The sequence below is a fragment of the Poecilia latipinna genome, unplaced genomic scaffold, assembly GCF_001443285.1.
Source record: "Poecilia latipinna isolate Pla-1442-1.1 unplaced genomic scaffold, P_latipinna-1.0 Scaffold686, whole genome shotgun sequence".
Lineage (NCBI taxonomy): Eukaryota > Metazoa > Chordata > Actinopteri > Cyprinodontiformes > Poeciliidae > Poecilia > Poecilia latipinna.
Window position 1 is genome coordinate 179,567 of NW_015113302.1, and position 18,492 is coordinate 198,058.

The 18,492-nt window shown below is 39.2% G+C and overlaps 1 protein-coding gene across 1 annotated transcript in view; it reads right to left on the reverse strand.

Moving 5' to 3' along the window:
• The window catches only part of LOC106954883 (metabotropic glutamate receptor 7-like), a 118,677-nt gene extending 100,355 nt beyond the window's left edge, over positions 1-18,322 (reverse strand). The window contains exon 1 of the mRNA XM_015044679.1: positions 17,064-18,322. Coding sequence (XP_014900165.1) covers positions 17,064-17,552 — 489 coding nt within the window. The 5' untranslated portion in view covers positions 17,553-18,322. The remainder of the gene's footprint in view (positions 1-17,063) is intronic.
• Positions 18,323-18,492: the final 170 nt, after the last annotated feature.

Here is an 18,492-nt window from a genome sequence, read left to right on the forward strand (position 1 = left end):
TGCTAAATTATTATCGTTTTTTACATGTGTATGTATTTCTGGAGTATTTTTATTTTGTTTACCTGATATGGGACCACAGATGGAAATAAGCCAGCGGATTAATCTGATCCAACACATCTGTTCTCTTATGAGATTAATGTTCTTGTGTAAAGTCCCTGACAAATAAATGAACAAAAATACCGACTGCGAATCCTGACTCGTTAAAACGAGGGAACAAAAACAGTTTTGTCACAGATTTCTTATATACAGCTCACCTGTAAGCTTTCAAACCTAAATATCACATTTAATAAAGTAAATTAAGAAGAAACTGTTTACAGACCTAGATTATATATATCTATGACGCCATTCGTCAATTAGCCTAATCATCATATCAGGTTTCTATTCAGCTTTGTGCATCTGTTTGCTTCTCCTCTCGTCTCTGTGCTTCCATACGCTTTAAGTAACTCAGTATAACTGCCTATAAAGCTGCTCTTATTCACATTTTTTTTTCTATTGTCAGACCATGAAATGAGTTTAATTAAAAAAACAGCCCATTAAAGGCATCGTGTCAGATGAAGCCACTTTCAAACCACTGAAAGGCTGATTACAAAGAAAAACCTGAGACAGTGTCGTCTGACTGCACACTATTCACACAAGTATAGTACAATAACTGCGCTATCATTTCAAATAGCAGATACAACAATCAGTCAAAGAGGAAGTTGAGATTATGTTGCTGCAGTTGCTTTCGAGTATTAATTTTTAACACCAGGCTCTGAACACACCAAATGTGAACAGATTACATGTGCATGATTAAGTTAGTGTGAGCTTTTAGTTTTAGTGGTTGGATTTAAAACAAGGAGGAGAGGAACGCTCCATCAATAACGACTGTCTGCTAGCCAGATGTGTGACACCTGAGGAGCTGAACGAATCAGCCCGCTACTGCTCACTTCCTCTGTGCAGACAATTACATCCCGTCTTTCACATAGTCTCTAAGGCTTGTTTGTCCTGAAAGTCTTTTATTTTACACCAGATGTTCACGCCTCACAATAATTAATTCAATGCTGCAAGAGACAAAATTTATGCTCGTCAGTTAAAGTTAATTTTTCGTTAAAGTTAGGAAAGCTGGGATTTTAGATTTACATAGTGATGCACAGCAATTGCTGAAGAGCCCATATTTACTCTGTACCCTGAGTCTGTTTTAATATCTTGCAAAGCCAATCTAAAAAGTGTTGACTCTATCAATCTAAAAAAAGAGTTAATTCTAAACTAAACATTGTTAGCCTACTTAAATCAAGTGGCCTCCACATTTACAAGAACCCCTGGTAAATATAAGCGAATTTCAGATGAATTCCTCTTTTATTCCAGTGTAATAATATTAAAGAAAAATTGCAGCAGCAAGGTTCAAGGATATTTTTAACTCCTCTTCCATCCTCCTCCCGGTGCGTGGTGGCAGGATGAACTCGGGTCCTCATTCAGCTTTTTTGTCCCAGTTCCAGTTGTTGTAAAGTTTTTTTTTTAATTATTGTTCTGGCTCAAAACACGAACAAGCTTAGATAAGCAGATATTACTCATTTCTTAGCCATTTATACCGTGGAAAGGGGGAAAAAATAGCCCTTCTCTTGGGAATAATTGCTTTGAACAAAATCACTGGTGGAACAATTAGTCAGACTCCTGACAATTCCCATAAAATAGATCTAACTTAAGTATTACTATATTGTATGCTTCCATAATTGATCAGCAAGCTAAGAAATTTCTATCTGGTGACCATTATTCCCTGTTTTTCCAGGGCACAGTTAACACGAGACACAGAGGTCCACTTCTATTAGTCACTCTTCAAGAGAATAAAGACAAGAGAACATACCATCCAAATCCAAAAAAGCTGTGTCGATCTTCATTATTCAGGACAATAATGTGCAGAAAATAGTAACTACTCTAAAAGTACTCAAATCTACAGTCAGAGCATTAATCAATAAGCTTAAAACAACCAGCGCTGTGGCAAACGTAGCTTGCTACCACAACAGAGGAGGTAGAGTCCAGAACTGAAACTTGAGTCAAACTTAAGTCACAAAACAGAGACTTGCACAATAAAAACTGGAGATTTGAGTTGACTTGTCTGGATGCCAACTTTACGTTCAACATGTGAGTTTTCTCTAATGTTTTCAACATGAAAGTAAGAGGAGTTGACAGCATCTTCCAAGTCTGTTGTTATTCAATGCAGCCATGGACCAAGTGTTTACAGAAGGTAAGCCACAGACTGCAGCTTGATGAAGATGTTAAGAGAGAAAAAAAAAAGAAAACCGCCGGTGCTCACTCTTGCGTGTGAAGTGTGAAATTATGCAACTGCAATGATATAAGACTTTATTTCCACACCTTTTCTAGTAGAAGGTGCTGTATGTATATATATATATATATATATATATATATATATATATATATATATATATATACACACATATATATATATATATATATATATATATATATATATATATATATATATATATATTTTTTTTTTTTTTTTTTTGCTTATGCTCTGGCGGCTGAGGCATACAATAGTTTTTCAAGCTTAAAAGACAAGACACGAAAACTCTTAACTGCACTCACACACAACACTCCCAGAGAGAAAGGGAAGAAAAAATAAAATAACATTCGGCGGCGAGCCTTTTCTCGAGGGAAATTCACAGAAAATGAAATTGAAGCTAATAAAACTCTGAAGTTGCGCTCTTTCATTTTCAAATGCAAAATCAACAGGTATTTTAGCTTAACTACCCGAGGCCCATGCTGCACTTTAATAATTTAGCCTCCGTGTACATGGCCCGCATTGTACTGGCTGATATATTGGTTATATATTACTGCCTGTTGTTTGAAAATGTTCTGATGCGCCCTGAAGCCCTGTTGCAATAACACAACACAGGGACCAACAATGAGTCCCGGTGGCGGTTTATTATGTATTCTGAGAAACGAAGCACGGTGGACCCCAACGTGTTGGAACGACACACACAAGTACAATTTTTTTTGGTGGAACATGAACTTATTTGGTCTAATTTGTTTTCTCCTATTTTATTAACCATCTATTATTTCTTTCAAAGAGTAACTAATCATATAAACTACTTTTAGCAGGGCTGCTCTAGAGCACCATTTTGAACAATTACTCTTATTTTTTGCTCCTACATTTTATAGTGAAACTGTATATTTTCTCCCCTCACATTTATATGACAGCTTTAGTATGTAGCTGTATAATTTTTGCACTTACATCATATTTCATAAACATTCTATAGTGGCATCTAAATCCCTAAAAAACATTGATTTAAAAAGAAGCAGTAGCTAATTAAGCTATAATCATAGTTAGCAGTAGATACACAATATCAGGAGAAGTAAGAAAAAGGGAGAAACATCAAACTGATGCCTTTATATTTGCATGCCTCGAAACCACCAGAGAAAACTGAGAATATATAAAACCACTCTAGCAGAAGGAACAATGTAAGTTTGTTTCACTCTCTTGCAGCTCTCGCAGCCATGTGGCGTGTCTTTGTCTCATTCTTGCTGCTCTTCATGCCTACATTAGAGTTCTCATATCTCCCTGCAGTCAAGGCAGAGCCTCGTGCCATAAAGCTCAAGGGACAGCAAGACATCTATGCGAGAGCTGCCCCTTCTCCTCATTTCATGTGTGAGACATGCCACACAGACTTCACTATCTTAAGTGTATTGTTGCATTAGCTTTCCTACATGAGAGCGTGGCTGTAATGGAGACAATGAAGGACCGTTTCGAGCCTGACAACCATGAAATTTGGCGCAGACATTCTCAGTCCTGGGTGGCTGAATCCTAATGACATCAGTGATCCCATGGCAGTTTTTGTCTATGACTGATTTTTGGATAAATGTCTCACAGTCTCCTCGGGGTGGACAGTCGTGAAAATGGCCGCAGTCAATCATCCCCTGCAGTTCAAATGCCGTGACTTTCGTCCCTACCGTGTCCTGATAGATTATGCAGTTTACACTGTTGTCTTCAACCAATATTATGCGAGTAGTTAAAAAGTCACGCGGAGATGTTTGCATTCCTATAAGACGCAAGTATTATTTTGTACCAAGTAGAAATGGAGGTGTGGAGGTGAAGTGTTGTTTTTTGTGTCAAACATCACTTTCATATTGCACACATAGGCAGCAAGCTATGTAATTTTTTTTATTTTTTTTTTTCAGGGGCCTTAGACCTTTTACGTCTACTGAACACTTTATCACTTGCTAATACCTCATAATTTACTCTTTACGCTAGAAGCTGCTATTAGTGACGTTTTATGATGTGTTTACAAGTATAAGCCTTCATTTATGAACTCCCTCAGACAACAGTAATTATATAATGGTCTTAGTGCTGTAATAAAGAAAGTTATTATGCTGTTTGATACTTTAAACATTTAAAAAAAAAAAATATTTAACATCTTTATTTGCTAAATATGCATAAAAGATGGTAGCAAAAACAGACAATATGCTGCTCATTAAATGTCTTATAAAATGAGATTTCTGAATATGACATAGCTATACCAGACACAATCAGGTGGTTTCCAATTATTCTATCAAAATAAATGAATTATAATTTTCTGCAAAAAACTATTTTCATTAATTTGTTGAATTGAAGGTGTGCATGTTTATGCAGAACCGGTTCTTGTAATATGTGTTGTATGTAATAATTCAGATCATTCGCTATGTTCTTGCAGCAATTACATAATCAAACATAAATTGCGGTATAAATGCAATTTAACATGTAGTTATAATACACCAACACATGACAAAAATGAAAACAGAACGGCAGAAGCTTTTGGCTGCTCAACCCTCAGTTGTATAAAACTGAGTAAGAGATTTTGAAATTTATGAATGCGTCATAAATCTGAGCAGTATTTTTAAACTTATTTTTGAGTTTCACATGGACCTCAGTAGCAAAATTCTGTTTCTTTTTTGTAGCATCTCATAACTCTTTTTTTCTATTGTCAATATATGGAAGAGAATTGGGTAACTAAGAAAAAGTTACCCAATTTCTGAGAAAAAAGACAGAATTTTTTTTTCAGTGGCCCTAATCCTCTTCCGTAGTTAATCACCTATCTGACGAGCATAATATCATGTCATCCTCCCTCAGCAATCCCAATGCACTAAAGACTTGTAACATGGCTTAGCTCTGCTGCATTCAGGTCCCCAGCAAAAATTTGATTTTTAAGAGCCAGCTTGAATGTTTGATTGCCAAGTCAATCAAGCTGAACATCTGTTAATTATTGTGACAACCTGAGTCCTGTTGCGTCTTGACATGAAAAAAAAAAAAAGCTCAAGAGACAGCAAGCCTAAATCCAGATGAACATTTAGCCTCTCCGTTGTGTGCAGCTGAGAGCTGACGAGGAGAGAATAAAAATCAGTGGTTACATTTCAATCAGTTTCACCCTCGAGTGCAGGAAAATGCTTTGTTGGACTTGTTGACTGAGAATTGCAGTACTCTTTAAGCATTTTAAGGTGAAGTTAATTACCAAATTCAATGAACTTTGCAATTTTGGCCAGAAGGTTTGCCTGGATTTTTATATTTTTTAAGCTACGTGGTTCATAGGATAACAGCATTTTTATGCTTGGAAGGAACAGTGCTGAGAAAAAAAAAAAAAAAAAAAACTCCCCTCCCCAAATAAACCACATGGTTAAAAACATGAATGAATAACTGCTTTTACAGTTGTTCCTTTAGCACATTCACTTTTCCCTTCCCAGGTTTCTTTTCCCTTGTGTAGCACAGAGGGATGCAGAGATTCAGACAATGCACTTATGAACATACCTACAGTATCTTCCAAAACTAAGTGACATTACTACCACAAACTTGATGGTATTTTAATGAGGGTTATTAGTTCACCATCAAGCCTACACATTTCAAATTTGTGATATGGAAGGAAATTATGCATGGATTTCTGACAGTCGATGATTTATATAATCACCTTTTGCTGGGACTACAGAGGCATGTTTGTCAAGTTGAAGTCTAAAATTTGACTGTGCCATGCTAATGCACGGCACACCTCGATCTAAACCATTTCATTCTAGTACTGGCTGTATGTTTAGACTTATTATCCTGCTGGGAGGTAAGCCTCATCCCCAGTTTCAAATCCTGGGCCTGACAAGTTTCTGTTTCATCGCCACCACCAGATTTCATCACAGTGTTGGGATGTTCAGGGTGACGTAGCTTGTGGCAAACTTAGCTTTCTTTCTTTACAATTCTGATACATTGTACATGTAGGCCAACAAGTTTCATTTGAGACTCATGTGAGTGACTCTTTATACATGTTTGTTGTTACTGAGATATGTTATTGGTTTCAGAAGGTTTTTTTTATTTTTTTTATTTTTTTTTTTAAATAATGAGATATAGAAATGTGTCCCATTTGTTGTTTCATGAAGACATTATTTAAAAATGCCAGAATTTTCACATAATTGTATTTATTTTTTGATAGCATAACATGACATCAGCTGCTCAGTTCTTGAGAATTTTCATAAAGGGTTAGGGTTATTATTTTTAAATTATTTTTTACTGGACTTCAGTTCATTCAAAGGTATCGGAGTAAGGAGGAACTGGATACATACGCAAGGCAAACGTTTCAGGTTTTTATTTGCACAAAAATATGTGAATATGTGAAACTACTCGAGCTTTATGGATACTTTAGCAGGGAGCTAGAAATGACTCAGTTTCAGACACAAAGGTTACAGTTTGTTGTCCTACCCCTGCATTGTAAAAAAATTGTCTGGATACCCCTGAATTATCCATGTATTTAATACTTAGCTTTAAGCTGGGTACACACTGTGTGACTTTTGGCTCAGTAGCAGACGACTTTCTAGTCGTGTGACAGTTTTTGCTATCTGGTGGAGTCCTAGCCAAAGTATTTGTCATGCATTGTGAATTACAGAGTGTAACGAGAAGCGATTAACACCTCATGCCCAGCTCCCAATCAGCAATCATTCGGCTGCATGAAAATCAAGTCTATTTGAAATTCTGGTCGCCACTCCTGAGGGTATTGCACTGTTGAATATATTATTATTATTATTATTATTATTATTATTAAATGTTGCTTGACTAAAAGTAGACGTGTCAGCAAAAAAGGATAGGCATAAATTTGAATACTGGAGTTTATGAATGTCAGAAGTCTTCAAAGATGCATAAAAATAAATATGTTTTTCCAAAAGCATTTATCCTTCCATATTTAATTTAAGCTTCCTTCATCTCCCTCAAATTAGCATACATTGAGATGTTTTCAAACACAAAGCAACTGCAGTAAAGAAATGCAGCCAACTGCAATAAAGTTAAAGTTGAAGTTTCTCCACAGAGAACAGAAAGGAGTGCCAAGGAAGCATGTTTGCTTTTGTTGAGCATTCTTCTATTCTCAGTCAGGCGTCTCCTCACTTCCGGATTTTTCTTGTTCTTTGTAATTCAAGGTTACGTGTGGCGAACGCACAGACAGTGTGAGCAGTCAGGTCACATCCGAGCATCAGGTCGTAGGGTGTGAGGACATGATTCGTGAGCTGTGAATTGTTGAACCATGCAAAGTAGTCATATAGTTCAAGTTGGTGCTGAAAACAACGACCGTGCAGTGAATACCTAGACCTAGATTTCTTTTTTTCTTTTTTTATTTGATGGAAAAACACCAGACCTGTTTTTATGCTCCAGGATTGTGTTGCAAAAATGTAATTTTTTCTTATTTTAAATGAACTGATTTCACTTATTTACCCCCACCACTTCCTTTAGCCACTTTTGTGTGACTGAATATTTACCCCATGACCCCAGTGTGTCTGAAACTTTTCATTAAAGGTTTTGCTTGGAAATGTGTTAAACACTCTTGTGTGTTTCTCTTGTTTTCATACCTTTGTGGCCTTTTCCCTTTCATGTCCCAAGAGGGAATTCTAGGTGACAAGTAAATCCACCGTATTAGTCTTAAGTGCAGTATAATTTCTAGTGTGCCTTGTGATTTCAGAGCTGGATGTGGAAAGTGTTCGGAGAGTGATAAAATAGAGAACAAAGCACAGAAAAGGAAACTCAGTGCTGCGTTTTGAAGCTCCAGACACACTGAGAGGCAGCACTAAAAGCAGCCTTTTAGCAAATTTACTTGACTCATTTACGCAGATTTGTGGGTCTGCGAGATAAGTGCTTGTAAAAAAAAAAAAAAAAACACAGGAGAAGATCATATTTAGAAGGCAAACTTCTTACTCATCTCTACAGACCTTTTGTACTTACATAAGAGCTGAGAAACAGAGTTGGATGTTATTTAGTCATGCAGAAGATAAACCCACAACAGCTCAGAGGCTTTGAAACCGATGCCCCGCGCTGAACGTTGCGCAGGTCACAGATGATGCTGTTTGAACGGACTACAATGGGCTCCGCGGTGGCGCCTTTCACTCCACGCTGGATGGCTTTCTGCAGAACCAAGTTTTCAAATCAAGTTTCACTTTTCAGAGGAATGAGTGAGAGGAGAAGCAGCAGCAGGCAGAGACCTCCTTGTGCCTTTCCACTCATCCCCGTAAGAGGATCCGACGTAATGGGGTTTCCTCTCCTCTGGCTCCTTATGCTCAGTAGAGAAAAAAAAAAAACGATGCACAAAACTTCCAACGAAGTCTGATACTCCTATATTCTTGTCACATTCTACAGCGACTGAGACGATCGTTCCGAGTGGCTGAGCTGTGACCTCAATGTGAGTTTATAGCAGCATTTGTTGTGATCTCAAACGCAGCACAATAAAGAGTGTGATCCTATAGAGAGTCGAATTGTCGAGATTATCCAACCAAAACTCTGAACTGATGTAGAAGTCAGGCATGGTACTTATTAAAGGCAGCAAAACAAGATTTATTAGCTGTAAATCACACAAAAGAGCAATAAACAAGCTCCTATTTGTTGAAAGAAAAAGACCAGAAAATATATTTTCTTTTGTTAGAGAATATATTTTTTCATATAGGAAACTATTATTTTGCTGCATAATAAAGCTAACCCTGCCCCCCCCCAGGCCATAGGGAATAACATTAATATTACTTGTTCACAAATTCATCTTAGCAGGCGGCTGACCCAACAGCTTTGTGTCAACAGCAATGACAACTTGTCTAACAGCGGCTGAATTTATTCATTTTATTAACACTGCACTTCAGCTCAGGCTGTTCGCCTATATGTCCATATATAAGTTTATAAATAGATGCAACTTTTTATCATTGGAGATTCCTTATGGAAACACTAAAATTCAAACTCCCAAATAATTTAAACATAAAGTTAACTGTTGGCATTGGCTGATATACGCCTTACAAAATATGACATTTTTGGCGACCAAACCTCTGAGGGTCACAGAGAACAGTTGAGTTATGTTGAAAATAAAATTACAGAGATAAGATGACAACTGGATTTTATTAAAGGACATCAGAGTAGGTGGACAAGTACAAATGCAAATCCCTTTTCAGATTTAGACTTGTAAACACTCTTGAAAACAAGGTGCTGTTTTGCTTTGGTTCACGAAATATCTCTAATGCTTTTGTTTGTAATGTGATAAAATGCAAGAAAGTTCTTAAGGCAACGTGTTTGTGTCCGAGCATCCCAATAAGTATTCCTAAAGAAAAAATCCTTCACCTGCGTCCTCTAGTCATCCTCGAGCATTTCAGCCTCAAAGCCAGAATGCTTTTTTGCTTCGGGGACATAAACCGTTCTCGCCTCGCTGACTTCTTCAAAAGTTCAACGTGTCTGAACTCTGCCCTCAGAAAACAGCAATACTCACCGATACACCAGCCAATTTGAAGGAGCAGGTGGGAGTGACCTTTCCTTAAGTAAGTATTGATTGTTTGTTTTCCTGTTTGTATAACTGCATGCTTGAAGAACGCAAGTAATTCCAGGGAGGAACGAGGGAGGGAAGGAGCTGATGTTGTGCAGCTCACCGTGACTGCATGGACATCGAGCTGCAGAAGTAGAAGCGTTTAAGCATTAAGTACCAAACAAAAGGCGTGTTACTGTCATCCAGTAGAATGCCATTGTTAGCATTCTTGCAACTCTGCTTCTCATGACGTCCTTATTACTTGCTTCAGAGTATGCGTCAACTCCTCTCTGACAATTCAAGTTTATTTTGGTCAAAATACCTAAAGGGTTCAAATTATAACAAGTAGAAGGAGTCACTGAACTGAAGGTAATGGTGTCCTACAATATCAACTTGGTATGACACGGCCCACTGATTTCAATTCAGATGCTTATATTGTTATACGTTTACTTATATATTCTGAAAGGAATACAAGACAAACAAGCAGTGCAACGTCTCCTAAACAACGCTTTGCATGAAATGACTTGCATAAATCACTGAAGTGTTATGCAGTGTCGTTTGTGTGTTTTGTGATGGACTAGCAACCACTAAGCCACCACACCACCCCCATTCAACAACGCTGAACAAGATCAAGCAGGTATAGAAGCTGTTTAACCCGGTTAATGGGTAGATCTTAGATTTTGGAAAAGTAAAATATCAATTTATTGTGAACATAAAAAAAACACCTGTCTAACTGATGAATTATGAATCTATCTATCTAGCTATCTATCCTAGTCTGTTAGTGAGAACTTTTATTGTGTAATCCATTCCTGTTTGTTTTTCGGGGGGTGTGAATGCAGTGTGACATAGAGGGCAATTCAATTAAGCCTCTCTTTAAAATAGGAAAGACAGGAAAACGTAGGAAAGACGGATGCGTGTTGATCTTTGTGAGTTAGGAAATAGCAAGAACAAATAATTCCCTACCTACGCTTATAATCAGAGCAATCAACACTTTGACAAACCAGTGAGCAGGATGATAAAGAAGGTAAAAAAAAATAAAAATAAATAAAACACTCCAGAGCTCCAGCAAACAGTTGCATCTTGGGATGACCAAGTTTTCATAAGAACCACAAAATGTTTAAACGGTACAGGACCTATGATTTAAAACCATGCTCACTATCAGTCAAACAAGAGAACAGGTAGATCTGCATGGATGAATGAGGTCAGAGACCTTTTATAACTCTGTGGAGTACTAAGGGAAAAATCCTGTGGATCTATTTTTCTTCCAAAAACCCTAGGAAAGTTGTTAGAGTGTATTGCATTATTAACTCTCTGAACTACTGTGATATTTTATTAGAAGCATCGCTGGGCTCTGCCAGACTACTGAAAATAAGTCTTCACTGGATCTATCAACAGGTTAATGATCCAAAACAACACAGGAAAAGTGAGCGAACAGAAGAAGGATCCAGAGAGATGGAGAGACAGAAAGAGGACGATTACAAACTTAAGTTTTGACCTCTAGGAAGAATTAGATTATTAAAAGTAATGACCGACAAAGAACTAAAAGCTGTGATGAAAGCAGTGACTTTATAATAAACTTATTTCTTAATGTAGTATTTTTCACTAGTAAGTAAAGCTACTTAAGTTAACAGTCAGATTTTCCAAAATCTGACTAAAATTGTTCTTCTGGAATAAAATTTGTTTATTTTAATTTCATTCCTTAAAGTATAATTAAAGTATAGCACCCTAGCTGTCTTACATGGTATAGTGTCGGAGGTTTTAACAACTGCATTCATACAAGAATGTAAGAATGTATCAAGGTTTAAACTTTTTTCTTTAATACTGAGACACAAAAACCACCTGCTTGTTCTTGTGTTCACTTATTGCTTTTTGATGCAACATTTACCTACTTTTGACTTGAACTGAGTAGCTTTTCGCTGCAAATAAAATAATTGTGCTGGATGTATAAGATAAATCTAAGTTAAAGGATTATTTTAAAAGGCTATGAAGAATAATTTGTTTCTCATAACCATCTAGACCTTATCACCTTAAGAAGCCAGAAATGTAACTCAATACATTATTTATCTGATTGCACTGCCCTACAGATGGGCTGAACATTTTGATTCATGTTTTAATTCTCTTGAATAAGCCACCCTGCTAATGAGTGCCTGGCTATGATTGGCCCTGCTTGGTAGCTTATTGTAGTCATCCATATCCCAACACGGCTTTAATATCAGTCCACAGGGTAGATCGTGCAGAATTTTCTTATGGGAGCTTTTAAAAATATCCCAACAATATTTCTTGTATGTTCCAGCTAATGGTGTTAGAAACATTTGCAGTTCCACTTCCTTATATCCCACAGGGACATGTGCACAATGGCACGGCAACAGACTTTTCTATTGAATGGTATAGACAATAATGTGAACAGAAATAATTCCCTTTACTTTCAATATTTTACAGCATTGCGAAAGTTAAACTGTACTCGGGCAAGTCTGTGTTTAATGGCACGAGAAGCAGCCCATTAGCAAAGATGGAGAGAAAACACAAAAGCTGAAATCAGTGATTTGGTTTAATAAAATGGACCCTTTTGTCTTCTGTCCTTCAGCGATTTTATTACAGCAGTTTGTGAGGATGAAGAGGTCTTTTCAAAAATTTCACAACTTTTCCGCACTTTGTCACATTAAAACTGCAATGTGTTTCATTGGGATTTTGGTTGATATACTGACAAAAAGGCATTTGTGATTTTTTTTTAACACTTGTACAACTTGGTGTACATTTATATTCAGCTTCTATTAAAGCAACCAACTATCTTCACAAGGTAACCAATTGATGTGTAGTCCATCGGTGTGTATTTTAAAAGAACACCACAGACAGGTGAGAGATAAAGCAGTGGAGAAGCTTAGAACATTGTTAGGCTATTAAAAAAATCCCAAGCTTTAAACATAATAACTACAAAACTGTCTGAAACATGGCCATCCACCTGAGAAAACAGCCAGGGCAAGGAAAGCATTAATCAGAGAAGAAGCCTTCGGGTCTTAGGTAACTCCACAGGAGCTGCTGAGATTTTCAACTCAGATAAAAGATTTTGCCAGCAGGACAACAGTTAGTCATGCACTTTACAAATCTGCATGAAAAACCAGTAAAAAGAAATCCAATTATTATTGACAGCCCAGTGGTTTTCAGTTTGAAATGTTCCACAGACCAGAGGAGACCAAAAACATTTTCTTGATGTGTTCAGATGAGACTTTATGCACAGTGGAAAGGTTTACATACACTCTGAACACTCCATTTCAAACGTGAAACATGATGATGGCAGCATTATGTTGTGGGAGCACAATCAGACAGGACAAAAAAATTCGGCCTCCAAAATGTGGCTTTTTAAAAAATAGATATATTGACTCAGGAGGGCTGGATGCATATGTTCGCCCTAACTCCGAACTTAATTTGCTAAACTTAAAAAAAAAAAAAAAAAACACGTATCCTTCGCCTTTCACTTCACGATTTAGACTGCTATGTGTTGGTCTGACGCATAAAATTACAGTAAATTACACAGCATATCTTAGCATAGTAGCTTTTGGCAGTAAGGTGACAAAATGTGAAAATGTGCTTTTTGCAAGGCTCTGTACTATAAGTATGTGCCTACTTATGCATGATTACCCACTCATAATCCTGCATATTTGACACACCATCTGCGTTTTTTTTTTTTTTTTTAATCATTTATCATCTGGCTGACTATTATAGCAGGGTTGTGACTAATTGCCTTAAGCAAAAGTCCACAGAAAACCCGATTTACTTAACCTCTGGTATTTAGTGTCATATTTGGAGCTTGTAGTGTCACTCACACGCACGCACACACACACACACACACAATGAGCCCTTCTTATTCCTCTGGTGTCCATCTCCTCCACTGTCAGCTGAATGGATCACACTGCAAGTCTTCCATCTCCTTCAAATCAGTCACAGCGATGATACTTTGAAAAAGGAGAGCCGACTGGAGCCTGTCAGTGCTATGAGAGCAGAGGACATCAATGCCTCACTTAGACAGCTATTCTAAGGGGGCTGCTTCCCCCGACAGGAGGACAAGACGGAGTTCACCTGGATTCAATACAAGGTTTTTCCCTCAGCCTTCAGCAGAAAAGATGCAGTGCTGAACAGCAGACCGCACTCCCTGATGTTAAATGTCATCTTGATAAAAATCAATTCCATGATTCCTTCAAGAGGCTAAAACTTACAAATGGACAAAAGTTGCCTCGCACTTTAAACTGCGCTGTCATCTTTATTCTCCTTATGATCGAGAGCAGAAAACAAGGGATTGGGCGATGTTTCTTTTGTTTTCCGAAAAGGTGCAAAAAATCATAGCTGCTGATAACAATTCCTGAGTTCTGCAGATTGATTTCTTTTCCTCATGTGGCATTGTTGCTTCTCATTTCCAACGCAGCATGAAAGGCACAGAAATAAAAACATCTTAGCAGCAAATCGGCCTCACCATGGCAACCGTATTGATCAAATCTCCTGGGTCCTCAGAAAAATCTATCACTCATGTCAATTTCCCAGCATTAACAGTTCAGCAGCCACTCATGTCTTGAATAGACGGGCCATGATATTTGGAATCTGGCAATAAAATCTGCAATCATTATTTAGCTTCCCTGATGATTCATTTATCACAGGAGTGAGACACCAAATGACCTATTGATATTCAGGGAGAACAATGAGGTAAGTAGGCTAGGAGGGCAACTTCAGACATTAAGCTTCAGGAGTACTCGCTCTGCTGTAGCATCCAAACTGAGCTGCTGTGAAACATTTTATCCAAGATGCTTTTCTCTAAAGAAATCAATGTTTTGTTGTTTTTTGCTTTTTATTTTATTTTATTTTATTTATTTATTTTTTTTGGCGGGGGGTGGGATGTGTATCTGTTCATAGCTCATGAATTACAGCTTGGGATGAGGACATTTGTATTTTGTTCAAAAACCTGTCAAATTCCAAAAGACAATGGAGGGGAAACAGGATTGGAGTTCTTAGTTGAGCACCAACTATGCAAAAGGATTAATATCCAGCAATATGTTTAACATTGTTGATGTCAACTTCAAACTTCAAGGTGTTTCATTGTCAACTCCACCATCCAAAAACAGGATGGGTATGGCAAAAGTGCAAACCAAAAAGACATGATCACCTAAACCGACAAGCCAGATGAGGAGATCTTCACAGAAAATGGCATAAACAAACCCACTGTCTAAAAAAATGCTTAAGTAGTTTAATTTGCTGTTGGTCACAAGCCACGAAGGGGACACAGCAAACAAGCACTGATCAATTAAAACCAAGACATGCATTTTCATAACTTTAAATAACTTTCTTTGTCGACGGCATAAAATCAAAACAGAAACATTGATGTTTTTGGTTGTCGAATGTCAAAGACTAAGAATATTTAAGGTGCGCAAGTAGTTTATCGAGGCACTGAGTAGTGCCTAGTTTGGCACTGAGTGCCAAACGGCTTGCAAAAGTTGCATTTTGCAAGCCGAAATGCAACTTTCGGCTTGCACCAAAAGTTGCATTTCTATCAGTTCCACCTAGCATATTGAATTATTAAAAAAAACAGGATAATGCTAAGGTGAATATTTTCAAAGGAATGCTTAATTTCTCATCGTTCAGGTGTGGCAATTTCGGCACGATGACTAAGTGGGAACAGTTTCGGGGAAGCAAGGGGGTGACGCCGAGTGATGGATGAAGCTGCATGACAACTGCTGTCACTCCAAAGATTCCTCAAGCTTGATTACGACAGCCGAGCTTCAGCGCCACATCACGCATGAACTACACCTACACTCTGACACCTTGACGCTTGCAGACGTGCAGATCCGACTGGTGGGAGGAGGAGAGACTGAAGGGAACTGGAGAGTGAGCTGTCTTGCAGATCTTGCGTAGAGATTAAAGAGCAGAAATTTGATGTGCACAGCGCAACCGAACACTAATCAATAAATTAAATAAATAAATAAAGTTAGAATAACGACTAAATGTGTGTGTGTGTCTGTGTGTGTTTATTTATTTTTTTAACCAAACTACTATCATGGAAATTTCCTATGCCAACAAGTGAACTGGCAGCAAGACTAAAAGCTGTGGTGGAGTCCATCTGCCCATCCAATTGAGCCTCAAAACCCACAAAATAGCCGGTAAATAAATAAATGATGGTATTATGTTTGTGGCCCTTTCTGTAGGCGCGTGTAAAAAGGAAAAATATGGAGGAGCTAAAAGCTTGTTAAGTATGTTGATGGTCTTCCAGTTGCAGTTTAACTGATACTTACTGTCAGGTCAATGCTCTGTCTAATCGAACTGAAACAAAACACTGCACGACAAGTCCGTGAGTTGCAATCTGCGACCACAAATCATTAGCACAAACACTCCAGCTCCTGCTCTACTGTCCCCATGCACACAGGAAAGGCTGCTCACAATCCCGCACACTTGCAAGAGTAGTTACTTTGTGTTTCAAGCAATTAGTTATTTTACCATGGAGCTGCGCTTTAAATATTTAATTTGGTGTATTGGTGCCCTGCTGCTGCCGCTTCCTGTTTGAATGCAGCACCAGCAGCTGACTGTAAGCAAGATAAGGAGATGTGGCCACAAACACCTTTCTTTAAAAATAAAACATTCAGTCTCTTTGACTTGCAGCCATCCAGTTCAATAAGGCTGAAAACAGTTTGAAAGCGAGGCCTTGTGGAGATAAAAGCAAGCCAACTCAACTGTAATCTAGGCTTTGAGGTTTAAGAAAATNTTTATAAATATAAAGAACCGCCTGCTGCAGTCTCGTTGTACAAGAGGCTCCTATAATCATGTGCAATCACATGAAATAGGCCTGTTATTCTCAGGAGGGGGGTAGTTGAGTTTGGGTGTGATTGTGTCAGGCTGTCGATGCCCACTCATCCAGACTCTGGAGTGAGACTGGAACAGACGGGAGCTGTTCTTTCAGCACCACCGGGGACATGCAACAGCACACTCAGCTGTCGCATCCACACAGTGTAGTGGTTTGGAAAGCCACCCAAACTCACACCACCTGCCCTTCTAGAATCCCCATGACTTATAAAGTGGACAGAATTTGCGATCAGAATATGAATGAAAACTTATGCAGGGGAAGTATATCCACTTTCTTTTTTTTATTATTCTTATTATTATGATTTCTTCTTCTCAGAGAGGAAAAGAGTAGGCGCACCACTTCCTCTGTCCCCCCCTGAAGCGCACAAATGCCAGGAGATTGTTCACAGTAGTGGGAAACAAATAATAAAAACATGAAAGCCACACACAAGAAAAATAAATAAATAAACTTGCTCAGAGACTTGCCTGAAACAGGCGCAGGATGTTGGCAACCATAATCGACACCGAGCTCGCCGAGGCTCCGATCACTCCCACCACTTTCTCGGGCTTGACGAACACCGGCGGCTCCCCGTTCGTGCACCTCACGTCTGAAGTGTCCTTTGTGATGAGGGCTTGCACAAAAGTTAAGGACTGCTCCAGCGCGTACGTATCCCTCGAGCAAGTGTCAAGCACCCGTGCGCCAAGGGTGATGTTGGGTAAGAGTTGCTCGTCCTGGTTGATCTGGTCCAGCGCGTACATCATGGCCTCCAAGCGCTGGATGCCGTTCTCCTTTTTCAGGTCCCCGCACGGCGTGCCGTCGGGTCCCCTGGAGTGCACCGGGAAGAGCCCGCCGAGGGTCAAGTGCCCCTGTGTCCGTATGGAGTGTGGCGCGTAGGTCTCCTGGAGCAGCGCAAAATCCACCACGGCGCTCAGGAGCCAAAACAGCCTCCAGACGCAAACACCCGGACGCGCCATGCTCAACTTTTGTAGGAAAGACGGAGTCGACTGATGGTGATTTTTGAAGTTTGTTAGAAAATCTCCATTTTAGTCACCAAGGTGGAGATTCAACAAGCTGGGCCGAAGAAGCGAGACGGAATGTAAGGCTCAGGCAAACTGCGCCCATCGCTGTGCAGCCAGGAGGAGCGAGCAGCGCAGCTTGTTGAATAGTGAAGCCCCCGACAGTAATTCAGCTCCCCCCATCCATTAGACGGACAGTATCAGTGATCACACTCCGAAGATTAACTGGCTGTTGGAAACACAGGCAAGCCGCTCTCTGCTCAAATCTGAAATACCTCAACAATCGCAATTCAAGCAAATTCCGTGGGAAAAAAAAGGAGGGGGGCAGTGATTATCTCTCAAAATCTGCGCTCAAAATGAAAATTGTGCACCGGCAGAAGTGGGTGACATTCTTCCCGGCCATAACAACTCCACGGAAGCGCAGGGAAGCTTGGCTCGGCTGTGGTGTTTGTCTCCCATGGGTGCATAATCATCTCCACAGCCTCCAGAGAGAGAGAGAGAGAAAGGGAGAGCACAGGATAGAGCGAGAGAGACAGTAAGACAAAAAAAGAAAGAAAGATTAATACCCGCGCAAATGAGCGATCACTGAGCAGAGGACTGAGAAGAACCCAGCTAATTAAATCCGCGGCTGTTCTTTTTTCCCCGTCTCTGCAACCGGTCGCATTTAAGGGCGAAATGAATGAGAGGTTTCAGTGTGCGCGCCGAGTTTTCAGCTCCCCCCCTTTTTTTCCTCTCCATGCGAGACGTCACTCAGCTGGCAGTGGAGGTGGGGGGGGGGGAGTGAGGAAGGGGGACTGGCACCACTACACAGCAAGGTTTCCAGGAAGTTGTCTCCAGACTCTTAAGAAGGGAAAGGCAACGAAAAGAGATCGCATATACGCTTAAATAATGAGGGGGG